This window comes from Trachemys scripta, chromosome 3 (assembly GCF_013100865.1).
Source record: "Trachemys scripta elegans isolate TJP31775 chromosome 3, CAS_Tse_1.0, whole genome shotgun sequence".
In the NCBI taxonomy this organism is placed as follows: Eukaryota; Metazoa; Chordata; order Testudines; family Emydidae; genus Trachemys; species Trachemys scripta.
Genome location: NC_048300.1, coordinates 26,147,391 through 26,168,193, shown reverse-complemented (window position 1 = coordinate 26,168,193; position 20,803 = coordinate 26,147,391). Strand labels below are relative to the sequence as shown.

Here is a 20,803-nt window from a genome sequence, read left to right as displayed (position 1 = left end):
TAAGCAGCTATTCAATATTTTGTTTTCTCCCTTATTCAGTGTGTGGCTGTCTATACTACAAACTTAACATCAGTGAAATTACATTGCTTGGCGCTGTGAAAAATCCGCCTAACCCCCAGTGTAGACAGTGCTATGTCAACAGGAGAGCTTCTCCTGCCAACATGACTATTGTCTCTCAAGGAGGTGGATTAACTACAGCTGATAGAAACTCTCCTGTCCCTGTAACAGGGTCTTCACTACAGTGCTGCAGCGCTGTAGTGCATGTAGATCCGAGGTTCTCAATCTTTTTTTTCTGAGCGCCCCCCCCCCACACACACACACACACACATGCTATAAAAACTCCACCGCCCACCTGTGCCACAATAGCTGGTTTTCTACATATAAAAGCGAGGGCCATCATTAGAGGATAGCAAGCATGGCAACTGCCTGGGGCCCCCACAAAGCTACACTGCTCAGGCTTCAGCCCTGGGTGGCAGGGCTCGGTGAGTCTAATGCTGGCCCTGCTTGAAGGCCACTCTGAAACCTGCTTGAGGCCCCTAGGGGGCCCCGGACCCCTGTTTGAGAACCACTGGCGTAGATAAGCCCTTAGTTACTGCACACTATTCAAACCCTGCTCTGAACACCGTATTATTAATTTTTTCATGGGTTTTTCTATGGCTAGGGTGACCAGATGTCCCATTTTTAAAGGGATAGTTCCGTTTTGGGGGACTTTTTCTTATATAGGCGCCTATTACCCCCCACCCCCGGGCCCGTTTTTTCACAGTTGCTATCTGGTCATCCTATCTATGGCGCTTATCATTACGGTATTCATCTTCCCAATACCGCTGTGAGATGAGGGGGTGTTTACAGGTGGAGGGGAGGAGGAAGACACAGAATGTGAATAAGACTTTAGAGCGCCTTTAGAGCCAGCAAGTACCTCCGGGAGCCTGCCCCCACCCCGGCACTCGGGAGAGGCCACAGGACTGGCTCCATCTGGTGCGAGTGCTGAGAGGAAGCACAGAAACCGAGCCCCTTTCGCGCCATGCTCCCAACGCCGACCAGCCCAACGCTCCCGGCCCCTCGCATCCCTGCCTACCAATGCCCCCGGCACCTCGTGCCCCCAACCACCAACAGTCCAAAGCACCCACACACACCCGCCTGCCCGGTTACCTGGGGGCCCGGGCGGCCTTGGTTCTCCCCTTCCTCGCCCCCTGGGCCTCGACTCCGCCGGATTGTCCCATCTCCGCCGCGCCACCGCCGGGAGCCAGGGCTGCCTCATCCCCGGCTGCCTCGCTGGAGGCCCAGCCCCTCTGCCTCGCTGCGGCCGGAGGAGAAGGGGCCTGGGCCGGACCGACGCCTGGCGCCCGGGCCTTGGGGAAGAAGCGGAGCAGGGTGCTTTGCCGAGACATGGCTGCGGCGGGAACCAACGACCTGCCGCCCAATCCGGGCAGAGCGCGAAACCCACCACCGTCAGCCCCGCCTCTGCTGGGGGTGGAGTGACCCGGAGGGGCTGGGCCGCAGGCAGCGCCTGCCCAGAGCTGTTCCTATCCCCCATCCAGCGGCGACACAGGCCCGCCCCTAACATATAAACTGGTATTATTATGCGCTACTTTAATAATCTGGCTAATTCTTCACTGGATAAGCCCCCGTCATTGTACAGCCGTATACCCACTGCACTGTGGCATCCTGGCCTGCACCCTATCAACACACACCAGCTTCAATGCAATGCGGCACCCTGCACCCTTCACTTCCCTGTAGGTCTATTATCTGCTAATCAATTGCACAACCGGTGCAGGAAGGTGGGTCTAAATTATGGTTCTAAGAAGGTCCCTAGATTTCTGCAGCACAGTGGATTGGAGTAGACTGGATGCAGTAGAGTGGAGTTCCTGAAGCAATTTCACATAAATTAAAAAAAAGGTTTTTATTGCATTAAATATGATAGTGGATACTACAGTGCTCCCTGTGCTATTTAATTTTTTAGTAAATTCAATTTATTTTATGCTATCTTCCCATAAACCTGGACTGCAATGACAATGTGATTTGCACAAATGTCCAGTCTTGGCACCCAGGATTTATTTTCAGGTAGTTACTGAGCTTGAGAAGCTGAGATTTTGAAATATGGATCTACTCTAAAACATGACTCCAAAAATAGCATTGATTTCTAGAGAAAATAGCTTGATTTAAATAGTGTCTTCCCAAGAGAAAAGCTGTTTGATTTTAAGTGTTCAAGAGTCTCAGATAGCAATAGCTACTAAAGCAAGTGAGATAAACTTTCTGAAAGACAAATGATGTAGTAAAAAGACAAAGCATAGGTATGGAAAGCTGCCCATTAATAAAAAGAGACTGAAGAGTGATTATATTTTTTATATTTTATATTTCTTAATTCACTTTTTGGGGGAGGGGATAATATCCTGAGGCTTGATCTGGTAAAGAATATTCATTATCTTAAAGCTAACAATGCTGACTTGATCATTGTATGCCAGGAAATGTTAGCTTGCCGCAGAATAACAGTAGCCCCTGTAGCTCCACAAAAAGAAGCCATATATATGTATGTTATAGATTTTGGCTATTGAAATCCATTTTGGGCGGTGTTCAGTGAGATATTGGGAGAAATCATTAAACAATTTGTAAGCACCTAGAGGATAACAGAGTGATAAGTAATAGCCAATATGGATTTGTCAAGAACAACTCATGCCAAACCAACCTAATTTCCTTTTTTGATAGGTTACTGGCCTAGTGGTTAGGGGGAAAGCTGTAGATGTGATGTATCTAGAATTTACTAAGGCTTTTGATGCAGTTCTACCTGACATTCTTATAAATAAACTAGTGAAATGTAGTCTAGACGAAATTACAATAAGGTAGATGCAAAACTGGTTGAAAGACAGTACTCAAAGAGTAATTTATCAATGGTACACTGCCCAATTTGGAGGACATATCTAGTGGGGTCCCACAGAGGTCTGAGCTGGGTCTGATACTATTCAATGTTTTCATGAATGACTTGTAGAATGGAGTGGAGAGTATTCTGATAAACTTTGTGGATGATACCAAGCTGGGAGGAGTTGCTAGCATTTAAAGGACAGAATTAGAATTCAAAACAACCTTGGCTAATTGGTCTGAAATCAACATGGTGAAATGCAATAAAGACAAATGCAAAGTACTTCACTTAGGAAGGAAAAATCAAATGCACAACTACAACATGGGAAATAACTAGCTAGGCATAGTACTGCTAAAAAGGATCTGGGGGTTATAGTAGGAAATCATTCAGAGAGAGGCAGATGTTGAAACAACAGAATTTATTGATGATATGCTGAGCGTGTAAAACAAATTGCATCAAGCCAAGAAACAGCATTTAATCCACAATCTAACTTGTATGCGTTCTGTTAATCAAAACATATATTATTATTTTATTTATTTATTTGTATTACTGAAGCACCAGTGAGCCCTGGTCATAGACCAGGAACCCATTGTGCTGGGTGCTGTACAAACACAGAACAACATTATTATCTAAAGTAGCAGCATCTGGTGACTCATAATAATGCAACTACCCTCTTGTTATAATAAATGGAAAAAATAACAGTAAATTTACTACTAAAAATAGACCTTTTTTTTTAACCAAATATTTCAGCACATTGACATTTGACTTCAAACTAGATTATTCAAATGTTGACTTTATAGCAGATGTAGGGTTGCCAGGTGTCCAGTTTTCTACCTGAACACCTGGTCGAAAACGGACCCTGGCGGCTCCGGTCAGCACTGCTGACCGGGCCATTAAAAGTCTAGTTAGTAGCACAGTGGGGCTGGCAGGCTCCCTGACTGGCTCCACATGGCTCCTGAGAAGCAACTGCATGTCTGCCTCCTAGGCGAAGGGGTGGCTGGGGGGCTCCAGGCACTGCCCCCACCCACAGGTGCCACCCCAAGCACCCGCTCCACAGCTCCTATTGTCCGGGAACCATGGCCAATAGAAGCTGTGGGGGAAGTGCCTGTGCATGGAGGCAGCACACAGAGACACCTGGCCACCCCTCCTCCTAGAAGCCAGAGGGACATGTTGTTGCTTCTCAGGAGCCACCTGAGGTCAGTGCCACCTGGAGCCCACACCCCAGCCCTGAGCCCCCTCCCGCACCCAAACTCCTGCAGTCTGCACCCCACACCCCAACCCCCTGCCCCAGTCCTGAGCCCTCTCCTGCACTCCAAACCCCTCTGCCGCAACCTGGAGACCGCTCTTACACCCCAAAGCCCTCATCCCGGCCCCACCCCAGAGCCCGCAACCCCAGCTGGAGGCCTCACCCCATCCCGCACCCCAACTCCTTGCCCCAGTCCGGTGAAAAGTGAATGAGTGAGGGTGGGGGAGAGCAAGCAACAGAAGGAGGGGGGATGGAGTGAGTGGGGGACGGGAGGCCTCAGGGAAGAGGCGGGGCAGGAGGCAGGGCAAGGGTGTTTGGTTTTCTGCAATTAGAAAGCTGGCAACCCCAAGCAGATGTTCAAACATTAATTCTCTTTGATAGTTTTGCAACATGTCCCTCAAGGCTGACAGTCAATGTCAGTGGCTTTCAGTTTCTGTGTAGATTCTGCCAACAAAACTTTAGATGTGGTCATAGTGTTGTAAAGTCTGTCTGCTGAACAAAAAATGGCTCACTTTAGCTGAGGCCAAGAAGTTAGTTACAGCATCACAAATGGTGGTGAATGTGACCTAAAAGCAACGTGTGCCTACTTATTCCAACAAGCAGATCATCTCAGCAATGTAAGATATGTCCCTTTTTTGTGTGGACAGTTGCAGCAAATGAACATATATATGTGCTGTTGCCACAGTGCAGGCAGATGGCCAGTTAGTTATTTAACCGGTCAGTTGTGAGCACAGTTACAGTGATATATGTATGCAGTTGTGGTATGTGAATGCACAAACGCAAATTATGAAGGAGTATTCTACATGTGTAGGTACTTTTCTGTGTATAACCCCTTTGGGGTTTAGAGAGTATGGCCCTTTAAATCTTTTTCCTAAGTGGGAGGGGGAGAGTAAGAAAAAAGGAGGGAAACTCCAGGGGGCAGCACTGGAGCTCCAAGGAGGGGAGAGGCAGCCTGCAGGCCCTGGAAAAGTGAAGCAGAGAGAACCTGCCTGAAGCCTGGGAAGGACAGGGCCGATTGGGGACACCCCAGGACAGGAGCCAGGAGAAGCACTGTGCCAGGGAGGACTCACCCGAGAAGGACAGGCCGGAGCTGGACCCAATATCACTGCTGCCCAGAGCTGCGTGGGGCTGTGAGTACTGGGGCTTGCGACTCTGCACTGTGGACAAGGAGGGAGGTTGCTAGCTAATTAAGTGGGGAGGTGGTCGCTCTGTGTGGCTTTGCAGAGAGCTGCAGAAGAGGGCACCGGAGGGGTTTGTTGGGGGAAGGTTCACTGGCGCTGAAGACGACCAGGAGCACCCAAGACTCACCACTGGATTGGAACTTTGCTCAGGACTCCTGAACTCTGTGTGCAGACACATTGCTCTGTGTCTGCCCTTCCAGACTGCGCTACCACTGGGCCTCTGTGGCCTTGGCTTGGATGCAGCTCTGTCTTACTGCTCCCCCTATATTTTCCCTTGTTGTTTTTCTCCTCTCATCCCTCTGTAAATAAATATTTCCCTTATTATATCCACTGTACTTTTCCTGTGGGGGTGTGTGTTCACTCTGGGGGGTTTGGAACAGGTTCCCCTGGGGTGAAAGAGATTTCTCCTGCTGCATTCCTGCGCACGCCTTCTCTTGGCCAGAGCTGCCTGCAGAGCAGATTCCATCTTGGCCACAAGGGTGCTAAAGTTACACTTGGGGGCCCGTATGGGGACTTTGCAGTACACATACACACACCCCTACGTTGTGCACCCTGGGCTCTTCTTCACAGAACAAAGAAACTCCTGAGTGACTTTCATCTCAGTTTAAAAAAAAAAATGGAAAGAGGATTATTAGAAAACCTGTGCCGAGGGGCACGAATCCCAGTAACCAAAGCTGTGCTGGTGGCGGGGTTCCCAGAAAAGATGGAACCAAATGAAATTGAGGAGAGCTTAGATGCAGCTGAAATACTGGGGAGAGTAAAGGTCTGCACCCGTATTTACAACCACAAAGTTGTAAATATGTACATGGTAGCACTATGTACTCACTCCAAGGAAACAGATCTTGATAAAGTGCCCAAAGAGGTGCAAGTAGAAGGTATTCCCTGGACAATTCTTGGGGCAGAGCAGTCCCCTCCTAGTGTGCCTGTGTCACTTGAGGTGGATTCTTTAGCTCAGAAATTGCAAGCTCTGATGGTGGATGAGAAGCGGACAAGAGAAGAATTAATTTTGGCATTAGGAGGGGCTCCAACACCTGCAGCACCCAGCCTGGTGGGATGGGCCAAAGAGCTGGGAAACACTCTCAAAGATGCATTGAGGCCAGTATATGAAAGTGCTCCATACAAGCGGTTGCGTTCATTCTCAGGGGTGTCACCTGTACCCCCAGGGGAGGAGGATTACGAGACCTGGAGGGAATTTACGATGCCACTTGTCCAAGAATGAGAATGCTCTGATGCTGAGAAGCGGAAACGTGTGCTTGAGAGTCTGAGGGGACCTGCCATGCGAATTATCCGAGCCCTGAAAGACTCACAACCAGCTGCCACAGTGCAAGACTATTTAACCGCTCTTGAGAGTGTCTACGGTACTACTGATAGCAGTGAAGACCTGTATTATCGGTTCCGCCATACCTATCAGGAGCCCCACGAACGATTGTCGGATTTCATCAGGAGATAGAGGATTTGCTACAGCAGGTAGTGCGGAAGGAGGGCATCCCCACCAAGCGCATTGATTCCGCTAGGTTGGACCAAATCCTTCGGGGCACCCGACAAGATGGGTTGATGTTATGGCGACTGCAGCTGAGAGAACGGGCCCAAAACCCACCCCCATTCCACAAGCTCATTCGAGAGATACGTGAAGTGGAGGAGCGATTGTTGCAAGTGGATGTGGTGGTGCAGCCGAAGATGGCAGGGAGTCGCACCACTACAGTGCTTGGAGAGATGGAAGATGCCCCGTCAGTGGCAGCAGCACTGAGAGATTTGACCCGAGAAGTGGCCATGATGAAGGCTCAGGGACATACTGTGCCATCCTCAAGAGGGGAGAGTAGCAGGAGGGGTGATAGCCAGCGAGAAGGTTTCTGTTATAACTGTGTGGAAGAGATGGTCATTATGCCTTGGACTGCCAAAACAAGACAGATCATGCAAGGGTATCTCAGAGATTGCAGCAGACCATTAGGAAGCTTCAGGGAAACACCAACAGGGCTTGGTGAAGGAGCAACCCAAGACCCTGAAATTCCAAGGCTTCCCAGAAAAAAACACGAACAGGGGTTACCCAGATGGGCTGATAGGCCCCCAGGCTATAGTACCCGTTCGTATAGAAGGATGATCGTGTGAGGCATTGCTGGACAGCAGATCACAGGTCACCATACTCTATGAATCTTACTACCGAGAACACCTGCAGCATTTACCCTTGCATCCCCTGTCTGGCCTGACAGTTTGGGGAATTGGCTGTGACTCCTGCCCCTATCTGGGATATATCCTGTTAAATGTTCAGTTTCCAAAGAATGTTGCAAGGGTAAACCAGGAAATAGAAACATTGGCACTGGTCTGCCCAGATCCAAAGGGAAGAAAGTATGCACCTTTAATCCTAGGGACAAATGCAAACCTGTTCCAGAGATTGGAGTGGAAATGCCATGAGATGGCAGGAAACAACTATCTGCAGGAGCTGCCAATGCACGCTTTATGTAAAGCCGCATACCAGCGAGCAAGGGGACTCCCATCCCAAGAGAAGACCAAGGCTAGACCTTTTGGGAGGGATAGTTTCCAGTTTGGGGATTCCCCCATTCCTGCTGAGTGGAAGGACTGCCTGTGTGAGAAGTTAGTCAAGAGGAAGGCTGTTTTCTCTATGCACGAATGGGATGTTGGGTGTGCACATGAAGTGGAGCACCATATCCAAATGCAGGATGGTCGGCCTTTTCGAGAGAGGTCAAGATGATTAGCCCCCGCTGATATTGAAGATGTGAGGCAGCACCTACAGGAACTGGTTCAAGCAGGTATCATTGAGGAATCCAGGAGCCCCTACGCATCGCCGATCGTTGTAGTATGAAAGAAAAGTGGAAAGGTGCGCATGTGCATCGACCATCGCACTCTGAACCAGCGGATGATCCCTGACCAATACACAATGCCCTGGGTGGATGACGCCTTGGATAGCCTGAATGATAGCTGCTGGTTCTCTGTTCTTGACCTCCGCAGTGGATACTATCAAGTGCCCATGGGGCCAGAGGACCGGGAGAAGACAGCATTTTTTTTTTTAATGGAGATATCCCATCTCCTAGAACTGGAAGGGACCTTGAAAGGTCATCGAGTCCAGCCCCATGCCTTCACTAGCAGGACCAAGTACTGATTTTGCCCCAGATCCCCAAGTGGCCCCATCAAGGATTGAACTCACAACCCTGGGTTTAGCAGGCCAATGCTCAAACCACTGAGCTATCCCTCCCCCCTCATCTGCCCTTTAGGGTTTTACAAATTTATTCGCATGCCTCAGGGATTATCTGGAGCTCCAGCCACGTTTCAGCGACTCATGGAGCAGGTGGTAGGGGACATGCACCTGTTGGAGTGTCTAGTGTACCTGGATGACATTATAGTGTTCGGGCGCACTTTAGAAGAACACAAGACTCGGCTGTGCAAAGTCCTGGATCGTTTGGAACAGGCTGGCCTCAAGTTATCCTTAGACAAGTGCATCTTCTGCCAGACATCCGTGCGGTATGTGGAACACATAGTGTCTGCAGATGGTATAGCTACAGACCCAGAGAAGGTGAAGGCGGTAACCACCTGGCCAAGGCCCACAACTCTCAAGGAATTATGGTCGTTTCTGGGATTCTGTGGCTATTACCGCAAGTTTATCAAGAATTTTTCACACATCATACATGCACTCACAGAGCTCACCAAGGGATACCCCCCCCACAAATAAGAAGAAGGGGAACTCACCTCGGCATCAATACTTTAATGTGGGTGCACCTTTTGGAAAGCGGTGGACTGCTGAATGTGAAGAAGCTTTCCGTAAAATCATTCAACAACTCATGCAAGCACCTGTTTTGGTGTACGCTCATCCCACCCAGCCATATGAACTTCATGTTGATGCAAGCTACACTGGTTTAGGCGCTGTCCTTTATCAAGAGCGTGAGGGCAAACTCCGATCGGTAGTGTTTGCAAGTCGGGGTCTCACACCGCCTGAGAGAAATTACCCTGCTCATCAAGTGGACTTCCTGGCATTGAAATGGGCCATCACAGAGAGGTTCCATGACTACCTCTATGGGGCCAAGTTCACTGTAAAAACCGATAATAACCCTTTGACATACATCAAGGCAACAGCAAAATTATCCATAGCAGGGAGCCGGTGGTTAGCGGCACTCTCTGCCTATGATTTCACTCTGCAGTATCGACCCGGTCGAACAAACATGGATGCAGATGCCTTGTCTCGGCAGCCTCACTCTAAGGATTTATTACCCAATGATCAAATGAATGTGGAGACCCCTGAATTGAGAGCTTTATGCCAATGGGTATCCATTGAGGAGGAAAAATCCACAGCCAATGGAGAACGACCAATTGACTGTCTGGGTGCACCACCAGAAGCCATACCCATAGTCTACTCAAGTTTTACTAGAGTACAGGACCCTCAGCTGCCCAAACTAAAGGATCGAGAGGTGGAGGATGCTCAACTAGTTGATCCGTGGATGAAGGACATCCTTTATGCATTGGAAAGGGGAAAGGATCCCAGGGCTATTCGACCAAGTTATCCAGAGGAGGCCCTTTTGCTGAAAGAATGGGATCGCCTATTGGTTTGGGATGGACGACTTTACCGAGGGCAGAAGCATCCCCAGAGGCCTCACCCTAAGCAATTGGTGCTACCGCAGAAGTATCAGTGAGGCATGTTAGAGGCCTGCCACGATCGAATGGGGCATCTGGGAGTCGAGCGATTGGAGGCCCTAGTTAAGGCAAGATTCTATTGGCCCCGGATGGGGCCTGACATGGCCCACCATATTTGCACCTGCACCAGATGTATCCAACGAAAGCCTCTACCTAAGCAACCAGCTCCTCTTGTCAGCATCACGAGTTCTGCACCCATGGAGCTTGTCTTTATGGACTTTCTGTCATTAGAGCCTGACCGCTGGGGTACTGCAAATATCTTGGTGGTCACGGACCATTTTACTCATTATGCCCAGGCTTATCCCACCAAAGATCAAAAAGCGTCCACGGTTGCCAAGATCCTGTGGGAAAAGTTCTTCATCCACTATGGGTTGCCCGCCAGACTACACTCAGATCAGGGACGGGATTTTGAAAGTCAGTTAATAAAAGCACTTTGTAAGATCATGGGGATCAAAAAATCACACATCACCCCTTATCATCCCCAAGGGGATCCACTACCAGAACGATTCAACCGCACACTACTGAACATGCTGGGAACTCTGGCGCCTCAGCAGAAAAAATACTGGAGCCAGCACGTGGAGCATTTCATACATGCGTATAACTGCACTCGACACGATGCAACTGGGTTCACACCATACATGTTAATGTTCGGTCGAGAGGCCCGGTTGCCGATTGATCTCTGTTTTGGAGTGTCTTCAGATGGGGCATTCCCAAAAACATACTTGTGGTATGTGACTCTCGCTTAAGAGATCAACTGAAGGAGGCATATCAGAATCACCAGAATCAAAAGAATAAAACCCGATATGATCAGCGAGAGAGGCAACAGGAGATTCGGGTTTTGGCCCGAAATCTTGGACTACAGGGAAAACACAAAATTGCAGATCGTTAGGAGTCACACCCATACATTATAGAGAAGAAACTTGGGGATCTACAGCATATCGCATACGTCCTGAGGGCAGTCACAGCCCCACCAAAACTCTCCACCGGAATCATCTGTTACCTGTAGGACAAGTATTGTTTCCCCATGAGGATGTTTCTGAGACTCCCAGCCCTGCAAGTCGGACACGGTCCCAACGACGGAAATATACCTGTCTTTTGCAAACACCCAGCTCCTCGGAGAGTGAGGATGAAATGGGGTCTGGCGAACATCCAGTTTGGAATGCCCTGACCCTAATGGATCCTCTTGTTGTCACACAAAGAGATGGTGAAGGGGAAGAACCCACACTGAGCACTCCCGAGGCCCCACTGTCCCAAGCTGTGGAGACCCCCCCAAGAACATGATGAGGAAGGTTCAGTGCAGGCAGAAAACCCTATACCCCAAACAGCCACTTTAAACCCAGATGCACTCGAATTTGTGCCTCAAGGACCCATCATCTTGCCTCCATGTTCAGTGGTATCACCTCAGCCAATACCCGACAGCCAGTCTAGACGTTCCTCTAGGGAAGGGAAGCCCAGGTGTGTGCTGATGTATGATCGTTTAGGGGAACCCAGTGACCTACAGATCCCTGGGGTGCCACTGGGGGCGAGCTGCCTCATGGGAAACCTGTTCCACCCCTCGGGGTCCTGTGGGATGGATGATGGGAATGCTTCTGATGAATCGGGGCCCTGGGTCTCCTGCTGGGGATCCATGGTTTAGAGTTGCCTACCTTGATGGGGACATCAAGGATTATTTCTTTTGGAGCGGGGGAGAGTGTAACCCCTTTGGGGTTTAGAGACTATGGCCCTTTAAATCTTTTTCCTAAGGGGGATGGGGAGAGTAAGAAAAAAGGAGGGAAACTCCAGGGGGCAGCGCTGGAGCTCCAAGGAGGGGAGAGGCAGCCTGCAGGCCCTGGAAAAGTGAAGCAGAGAGAACCTGCCTGAAGCCTGGGAAGGACAGGGCTAGGGTGACCAGACAGCAAATGTGAAAAATCGGGACGGGGGGTGGGGGGTAATAGGAGCCTGTATAAGAAAAAGATCCAAAAATCGGGACTGTCCCTATAAAATCGGGACATCTGGTCACCCTAGACAGGGCTGATTGGGGACACCCCAGGACAGGAGCCAGGAGGAGCACTGTGCCAGGGAGGACTCGCCCGAGAAGGACAGGCCGGAACTGGACCCAGTATCACTGCTGCCCAGAGCTGCATGGGGCTGTGAGTACTGGGGCTTGCGACTCTGCACTGTGGACAAGGAGGGAGGTTGCTAGCTAATTAAGTGGGGAGGTGGTCGCTCTGTGTGGATTTGCAGAGAGCTGCAGAAGAGGGCACCGGAGGGGTTTGTTGGGGGAAGGTTCACTGGTGCTGAAGACGACCAGGAGCACCCAAGACTCACCACTGGACTGGAACTTTGCTCAGGACTCCTGAACTCTGTGTGTAGACACATTGCTCGGTGTCTGCCCTTCCAGACTGCATTACCCCTGGGCCTGTGGGGCCTTGGCTTGGATGCAGCCCTATCTTACTGCTCCCCCTATATTTTCCCTTGTTGTTTTTCTCCTCTCATCCCTCTGTAAATAAATATTTCCCTTATTATATCCACTGTACTTTTCCTGTGGGGGTGTGTGTTCACTCTGGGGAGTTTGGAACAGGTGCCCCTGGGGTGAAAGAGATTTCTCCTGCTGCATTCCTGCGCACGCCTTCTCTTGGCCAGAGCTGCCTGCAGAGCAGACTCCATCTTGGCCACGAGGGCGCTAAAGTTACATGTGCTTGCTTTGTGTTGTGAACTCTTTTTTGAATAAGCAGCTTGAGGATCTGTGGTCTTTCTGAAAAGACATTTTTGTGCTGCCTCTCTTTAAATAGATTATCAGGCTTTTTTTCCTGAAGTAGGTCTTTGTTCTCTAGCGTCCCCTGTTGTTTAGGACAGTGAATCTAAACCCTGCTATTTAGGGGTAGTTTCTTCCTAAACCTCACCAATTAGTGGCTGGGTTTCTGTCCTGAAACTTGAGGGTTTTATATCCCTAATGTATTTAAATTTGCATCATGCTTAATGTAACTATTTTATTTTTATATGTGTCCAATCTTTTTTTGAATCTCACTAAGGTTTTTGGCCACAAATGATTGGTTATGCATTATGTATAAAATATTTTCTTTTATCGGTTTTAAATTTGTTGCCTTTCAGTTATCATTGACTGTCCCCTTGTTGTATTATGAGAGAATAACAGAATCTGATTTGCCTTTTGTATCCCACTTATTTTGTACACCTTTATCATGTCTCCTCTTACTTGTTTCCTGTTTAAACTAAATCTTCTTTTTTTTCAGTCTTTCCTCATATGAAAATCTTTCTATGCCTCTTACCACTTTCATCAACCATTTCTGGCTCTAACTTAAACTCTGTTTCCTATGGACTCACAAGGCTGCCCTAGTTGACTGGAATAGTCAGACTATATTGACACTTTTGCCATGTCCCTCTTCCAGGGCTGCCTCCAGGGTTTTTGCCGCCCCAAGCAGCAAAAAGGGAAAGAGAGGAAAAAAAAAGCCGTGGTCACGATCTGCAGTCTTCAGTGGCAATTCGGGGGCTGGTCCTTCGCTCCGAGAGGGACTGAGGGACCCACCGCCGAAGAGCCAGCCGTGCCGCCCCTCTCTGTTGGCCGCCCCAAGCAGCTGCTTGCTGGTGCCTGGAGCCGGCCCTGCCCTCTTCCCTCATCATGTCTCTTACAGCAAGAACTGTATAGAAAGTTGATGTAGAGGTGCTACACAAGAGGAATATCTTTCCAGGATAGACTGGCTGGGTTTCCTGCCTCTGCTCACTGGTGAAGCAGCCCAAAGAGGCTATAGCAGAACAAAATCTGGTTCAATATGTTAGTATAAAAACACATTTTTAGATTTGTGGTGCAAAATGGCATTAACCAGTGGTGCATATGCAACCTAATGGCACTTTCTAATTCTAGAATTACTAACCAGGATAGTTTGCTTCAAGTTACTAATAGGCTAATGCTTGTCACAGGGTGGATTAGGTCCTTTAAGAGGGAACTGCTCCAGCCCATCTGTGCCTTGTTCACAGCCTTGATGGGGCTAGTGAAGAGCCATAGGGGAATACACCTGGGAGCATAGGAAGCTGTGGAGAGTAAAAAAGGCTCCTGTAGGAAAGATCCTGATACTAGGGGAGTTTGGAAGCTAGACTCAGAAGGCTGAGCTACAGCTAGGTAAAACTTGGGAGTAGCAACTGAACTAGAAAAGGGAAGGCAGACTCCTTGGGAAGGAGGAACTGGGCTGGGCTCAGTTTAAAAGTGGTGTAAAAACTATGTGTTTGGGACTATCAGGGAAGAGATACCATTGAATTCTGTTTCTGACAGACTTTGTTGGCACCCTGCGTGGAACTGGTGAAGGATGAATCAAAGGGATGAGAAAGAAAAACAGCTCAAGCCTGAGAAGGAGGGCTGTGGGTTTCCCTTAGTCGAGAGGGGTGGGTTTGGGGTCTAGAAGGCCACTGACGACTGTTAAGAACATAAGAATGGCCGTACTGGGTCAGACCAAAGGTCCATCCAGCCCAGTATCCTGTCTACCAACAGTGGCCAATGCCAGGTGCCCCAGAGGGAATGAACTTAACAGGTAATGTTCAAGTGATCTCTCTCCTGCCATCCATCACCACCCTTTGACAAACAGAAGCTAGGGACACCATTCCTTACCCATCCTGGCTAATAGCCATTAATGGACTTAACCTCCATGAATTTATCCAGTTCTCATTTAATCCCTGTTATAGTCCTTGCCTTCACAACCTCCTCGGACAAGGAGTTCCACAAGTTGACTGTGTGCTGTGTGAAGAAGAACTTCCTTTTATTTGTTTTAAACTGCTGCCCATTAATTTCATTTGGTGGCCCCTAGTTCTTATATTATGGGAACAAGTAAATAACTTTTCCTTATTCACTTTCTCCACATCACTCATGACTTTATATACCTTTATCATATCCCCCTTAGTCTTCTCTTTTCCAAGCTGAAAAGTTCTAGCCTCTTTAATCTCTCCTCATATGGGACCCGTTCCAAACCCCTAATCATTTTAGTTGCCCTTCTCTGAACCTTTTCTAATGCCAGTATAGCTTTTTTGAGATGAGAAGACCACATCTGTATGCAGTATTCCAGATGTGGGCATATCATGGATTTATATAAAGACAATAAGATATTATCCATATTATTCTCTATCCCCTTTTTAATGATTCCTAACATCCTGTTTGCTTTTTTGACTGCCGCTGCATACTGCGTGGACGTCTTCAGAGAACTATCCATGATGACTCCAAGATCTTTTTCCTGATTAGTTGTAGCTAAATTAGCCCCCATCATATTGTATGTATAGTTGGGGTTATTTTTCCCAATGTATTATTTTACATTTATCCACATTAAATTTCATTTGCCATTTTGTTGCCCAATCACTTAGTTTTGTGAGATCTTTTTGAAGTTCTTCACAGTCTGCTTTGGTCTTAACTATCTTGAGCAGTTTAATATCATCTGCAAACTTTGCCACCTCACTTTTTACCCCTTACTCCAGATCGTTTATGAATAAGTTGAATAGGATTGGTCCTAGGACTGACCCTGGGGGAACACCACTAGTTACCCCTCTCCATTCTGAAAATTTACCATTTATTCCTACCCCTTGTTTCCTGTCTTTTAACCAGTTCTCAATCCATGAAAGGATCTTCCTTCTTATCCCATGACAGCTTAATTTACATAATAGCATTTGGTGAGGGACCTTGTCAAGGCTTTCTGGAAATCTAAGTACACTATGTCCACTGGATCCCCCTTGTCCACATGTTTGTTGACCCCTTCAAAGAACTCTAATAGATAAGTAAGATATGATTTCCCTTTACAGAAACCATGTTGACTTTTGCCCAACAATTTATGTTCTTCTATGTGTCTGACAATTTTATTCTTTATGATTGTTTCAACTAATTTTCCCGGTACTGACGTTAGACTTACTGGTCTGTAATTGCCAGGATCACCTCTAGAGCCCTTTTTAAATATTGGCGTTACATTAGCTATCTTCCAGTCATTGGGTACAGAAGCCGATTTAAAGGACAGGTTACAAACCATAGTTAGTACTTCCGCAATTTCACATTTGAGTTCTTTCAGAACTCTTGGGTGAATGCCATCTGGTCCCGGTGACTTGTTACTGTTAAGTTTATCAATTAATTCCAAAACCTCCTCTAGTGACACCTCAATCTGTGACAATTCCTCAGATTTGTCACCTACAAAAGCCAGCTCAGGATTGGGAATCTCCCTAACATCCTCAGCCACGAAGACTGAAGCAAAGAATTCATTTAATTTCTCCACAATGACTTTATCGTCTTTCAGTGCTCCTTTTGTATCTCGATCATCCAGTGGGCCCACTGGTTATTTAGCAGGCTTCCCGCTTCTGATGTACTTAAAAAACATTTTGTTATTACCTTTTGAGTTTTTGGCTAGTAGTTGAAAAGATTAAATAAACAAGACTCCCCTTGGCACCCAGAAGGGTAACTTTGTTTGAAATACTGTGGACTGCACAATTCTTAAGGGGCTCTGAAGAGAGGGAACCAGAGGCAGGATGCTGCAGAGTGACCTCTGGCTATGGGAGAGCTCAGGAGGCAGCCGCTCCTGTTACAGTGCCCCTTCTCTTCCAAGTCACAGAGAATTATAGCATTGAATTAATAGAGAATCATTTGAATGTCTCTTTATTTTTCTTTCAGATGTCCTCCATTTGAAACTAGTGGGAAGAAATGGGAGTAAAGCTACATAGTGGTAATAGCAGAGATATTCAATGTCATGACTTTTAGAACAATTGCACATATATTTGTATGACTTCAAGGCCAGGAGCAAACGAAAAAAAGTGATGAGACAACATAGTGGAAAGTTCCCATTTTTGTGAATTCTGTACCTACCAACCTAAATAAAGTTTTTCAGATTATAATTCACACACAGTTGCTTTCATAGAATCATAGAATATCAGGGTTGGAAGGGACCTCAAGAGGTCATCTAGTGCAACCCCCTGCTCAAAGCAGGACCAATTCCCAACTAAATCATCCCAGCCAGGGCTTTGTCAAGCCGGGCATTAAAAATCTCCAAGGAAGGAGACTCCACCACCTCCCTAGGTAACTCATTCCAGTGCTTCACCACCCTCCTAGTGAAATAGTGTTTCCTAATATCCAACCTGGACCTCCCCCACTGCAACTTGAGACCATTGCTCCTTGTTCTGTCATCTGCCACCACTGAGAACAGCCGAGCTCCATCCTCCCCCGATCGCCGTGAGTTTTCAAAAATAATGGCTAATGGCTCTGCAATCTCATCCACCAACTCCTTTAGCACCCTCAGATGCAGCGCATCCGGCCCCATGGACTTGTGCACGTCCAGTTTTTCTAAATAGTCCCGAACCACTTCTTTCTCCACAGAGGGCTGGTCACCTTCTCCCCATATTGTGCTGCTCAGTGCAGCAGTTTGGGAGCTGACCTTGTTTGTGAAGACAGAGGCAAAAAAAGCATTGAGTACATTAGCTTTTTCCACATCCTCGGTCACTAGGTTGCCTCCCTCATTCAGTAAGGGGCCCACACTTTCCTTGACTTTCTTCTTGTTGCTAACATACCTGAAGAAACCCTTCTTGTTACTCTTAACATCTCTTGCTAGCTGCAACTCCAAGTGTGATTTGGCCTTCCTGATTTCACTCCTGCATGCCTGAGCAATATTTTTATACTCCTCCTTGGTCATTTGTCCAATCTTCCACTTCTTGTAAGCTTCTTTTTTGTGTTTAAGATCAGCAAGGATTTCACTGTTTAGCCAAGCTGGTCGCCTGCCATATTTACTATTCTTTCTACACATCGGGATGGTTTGTTCCTGCAACCGCAATAAGGATTCTTTAAAATACAGCCAGCTCTCCTGGACCCCTTTGCTCTTCATGTTATTCTCCCAGGGGATCCTGCCCATCAGTTCCCTGAGAAAGTCAAAGTCTGCTTTTCTGAAGTCCAGGGTCCATATTTTGCTGCTCTCTTTTCTTCCTTGTGTCAGGATCCTGAACTCGACCATCTCATGGTCACTGCCTCCCAGGTTCCCATCCACTTTTGCTTCCCCTACTAATTCTTCCCTGTTTGTGAGCAGCAGGTCAAGAAAAGCTCTGCCCCTAGTTGGTTCCTCCAGCACTTGCACCAGGAAATTGTCCCCTACACTTTCCAAAAACTTCCTGGATTGTCTGTGCACCGCTGTATTGCTCTCCCAGCAGATATCAGGGTGATTAAAGTCTCCCATGAGAACCAGGGCCTGCGATCTAGCAACTTCTGCTAGTTGCCAGAAGAAAGCCTCGTCCACCTCATCCCCTTGGTCTGGTGGTCTATAGCAGACTCTAACCACGACATCACCCTTGTTGCTCACACTTCTCAACTTTATCCAGAGACTCTCAGGTTTTTCTGCACTTTCATACCGGAGCTCTGAGCAGTCATACTCCTCTCTTACATACAACGCAACTCCCCCACCTTTTCTGCCCTTCCTGTCCTTCCTGAACAGTTTATATCCATCCATGACAGTACTCCAGTTATGTGAGTTATCCCACCAAGTCTCTGTTATTCCAATCACATCAAAGTTCCCTGACTGTGCCAGGACTTCCAGTTCTCCCTGCTTGTTTCCCAGCCTTCTTGCATTTGTGTATAGGCACTTAAGATAACTCATCGATCATCCCTCTTTCTCAGTATGAGAAATCTTTAAATCATAACATCAACTCTGGTTTGATTGCTGCTGTTATACTTAAATCACTCAATGATCAACTCATTTACAGTTCATGGGAAGCTCTTATAATAAGACCTTTCTGCAACCTGCTTTTAAGAGTCATTCACAAATCTCCTTTATTTTTCTTTTTTCTTTTTTGTTTCCCTAATGGAAAGATATATTAAAGAACTGTGGGGAAGAAACAATAAAGAACATGGCCTAATGGCCCTGAACTTCAGATTCAGCTGAGTTCTACTTAACACAAGATACAAAGGGGGTGGGGGCAAAGATTACCTTTGTGCTGCTCCAGTTCTGGGGCCAGCCAGGAACTAGTTCAACCCCTAGTTCAACTTGGAGAGCTTTAGGGCTACTCTACCTGATGGTTGGCTCTTAATGTATGTTTATATAGAATTTTTGAGTGAGCTTTCCAGCCTGGGGCTAGCGGGGCTTGTGCTAGTGCTCTAAAAATAGCTGTATAGAGTCCGAGCCACAACTTCAAATGGCTGTCTATACACCTGTTTTTAGAGTGCTAGCATAATCCTCAGTAGCCTGAGTCTGCCAACCCGGGGTGAGAGGCTCACTCCTGTTCCATAATGTTGTGCAGATGCACATTTAGGAGCTAGTATGCCATTAGGGATTACCAGAGCAATGTCCCATTCCTCTAGTCTTATCTCCAGCATGCACCCTACACTGGAGGTGTGGAGGCATGCTCCATGTGAGATGGATGGGTCGGTGCTGCTGGGTGAAGAATGTCCATTGTTCTACACTACTTGGGGATTTCCTCATACCAGGAGAATCCTTGGCTGTCTGGATAGGCCAATTTTACAGCCTCTTTGTGCAAAAATTACATAATGAGGAACTGGATCTGGTCTGCATTTTCTTGTTTCTGATGTCATAAGCATTCCATCTTCACTACTTTTGTTGTTGTTGTTGTTGTTTCTCTTTTGTGAGCCTGATCTTGTTCTCATTTCACTTATTGGGATTTGTTATATCAATAAGATTGTGGTGTATTTGTACTGGAGACTGCCAGGGAGGTGCTGTTAATATAGACTTAAAATAAGTTTAAGGGTTGAGTCCACTTCATAGCTAGAGCATGTTTGGTTCCCATTAAATGGCACCAAAATTTTACAAGATGTTCTTGTGCTCAGGAATATATGCTGTGCTTTGCCATTAGTGACTGACATTGCTCTGCCACTGACGGCATGACCTGGTTAGTTGGGAATGACCCTCTGAGATCTACAGATGAAAAGCACTACATAAATTCTAAGTATTTGCATTATGGTAGCACCTAGAAACCCAACTCCACTGTATTAGCCACATACCGCAAAAGAACAGTCCCTGGAAGAGATTACAATCTAACTAATGAAGGAAATAGTGTGGGATCAACTGATTTTGCAAGGCTTTTGCCGTGTTGGGCTGAAATATCAGAAAAATTGCTTTTCTTGAGAGATTCTGGCCACAATTGAATTGGAAATGGAAAATAGGCCCCTGCTAGTGATGAGACCTGACCTGGAACCAAAACCATGGGTTCAGATTATGGAATTTGAATTTGAAATCCCAAGGGCTGAACATAAATTCTTAGATTTTCTACTGTTTTGCAGTGTGAGGAGACATTCTGAGGCAGGAAAGGTGGTCTAGTGGTTGAGGAACTGAACTGAAAGCTAAGAGATGAGTTTTCTTCCTGGCTCTGCTACAGACATTCTGTGTAACCTTAGGCAAAGCATAACCTCTCTGTGTCTCAGTTTCCTCATCTGTAAAATTGGGATAAACCTACTTCTGTGTAGGGTTGCCAACCCTCCCGGATTGCCCTGGAGTCTCCAGGAATTAAAAATTAATCTTTCATTAAAGATTATGTCATGTGATGAAACCTCCAGGAATAAGTCCAACCAAAATTGGTAACCCTACTTCTGTGCCTTACATGGGTGCTGTGAGGCTTCAAATCACCAACATTTGTTAAAGTCTTTGAGACCTTTGGTGAAAGGTGATATAGAAGTGCATAGTACTATTATTATCCCTGCTAGCGGCTATAAAGGTGCAATATTATAGGTAGTTTCCTGACTACAAGTGAAGTTGGGGTGACTGATATTTGGTACAGGGCCAATGCCCCTGCAAACACAAGGTGATGAAGCCCCAGTCTCCAGCCGTTGGGGATGAAGAAGGGATGGGATGAAGAGAAGATATCTGGTGCAACTCTTGGGGATAATGAAAATGGAACCACAAGAAAGGTAGATTGGGCCTTAACAGAGTTTTATATAGCAGG

At 47.1% G+C, this 20,803-nt stretch overlaps 1 protein-coding gene across 3 annotated transcripts in view; it reads right to left on the bottom strand.

The window, feature by feature from the left end:
* Nucleotides 1–1,435, bottom strand: part of MSH6 (mutS homolog 6) — a 28,764-nt gene extending 27,329 nt beyond the window's left edge. The window contains exon 1 of one of the 3 annotated variants that reach the window (XR_004644951.1): nt 1,150–1,435. Coding sequence is in view for 2 of the 3 variants with exons in the window: in XM_034764324.1 (XP_034620215.1) it covers nt 1,150–1,388 (239 nt within the window). In the remaining variant the exon portion in view is untranslated. The remainder of the gene's footprint in view (nt 1–1,149) is intronic. The other 2 variants (XM_034764324.1, XM_034764323.1) reach the window with 2 other exon arrangements.
* Nucleotides 1,436–20,803: the final 19,368 nt, after the last annotated feature.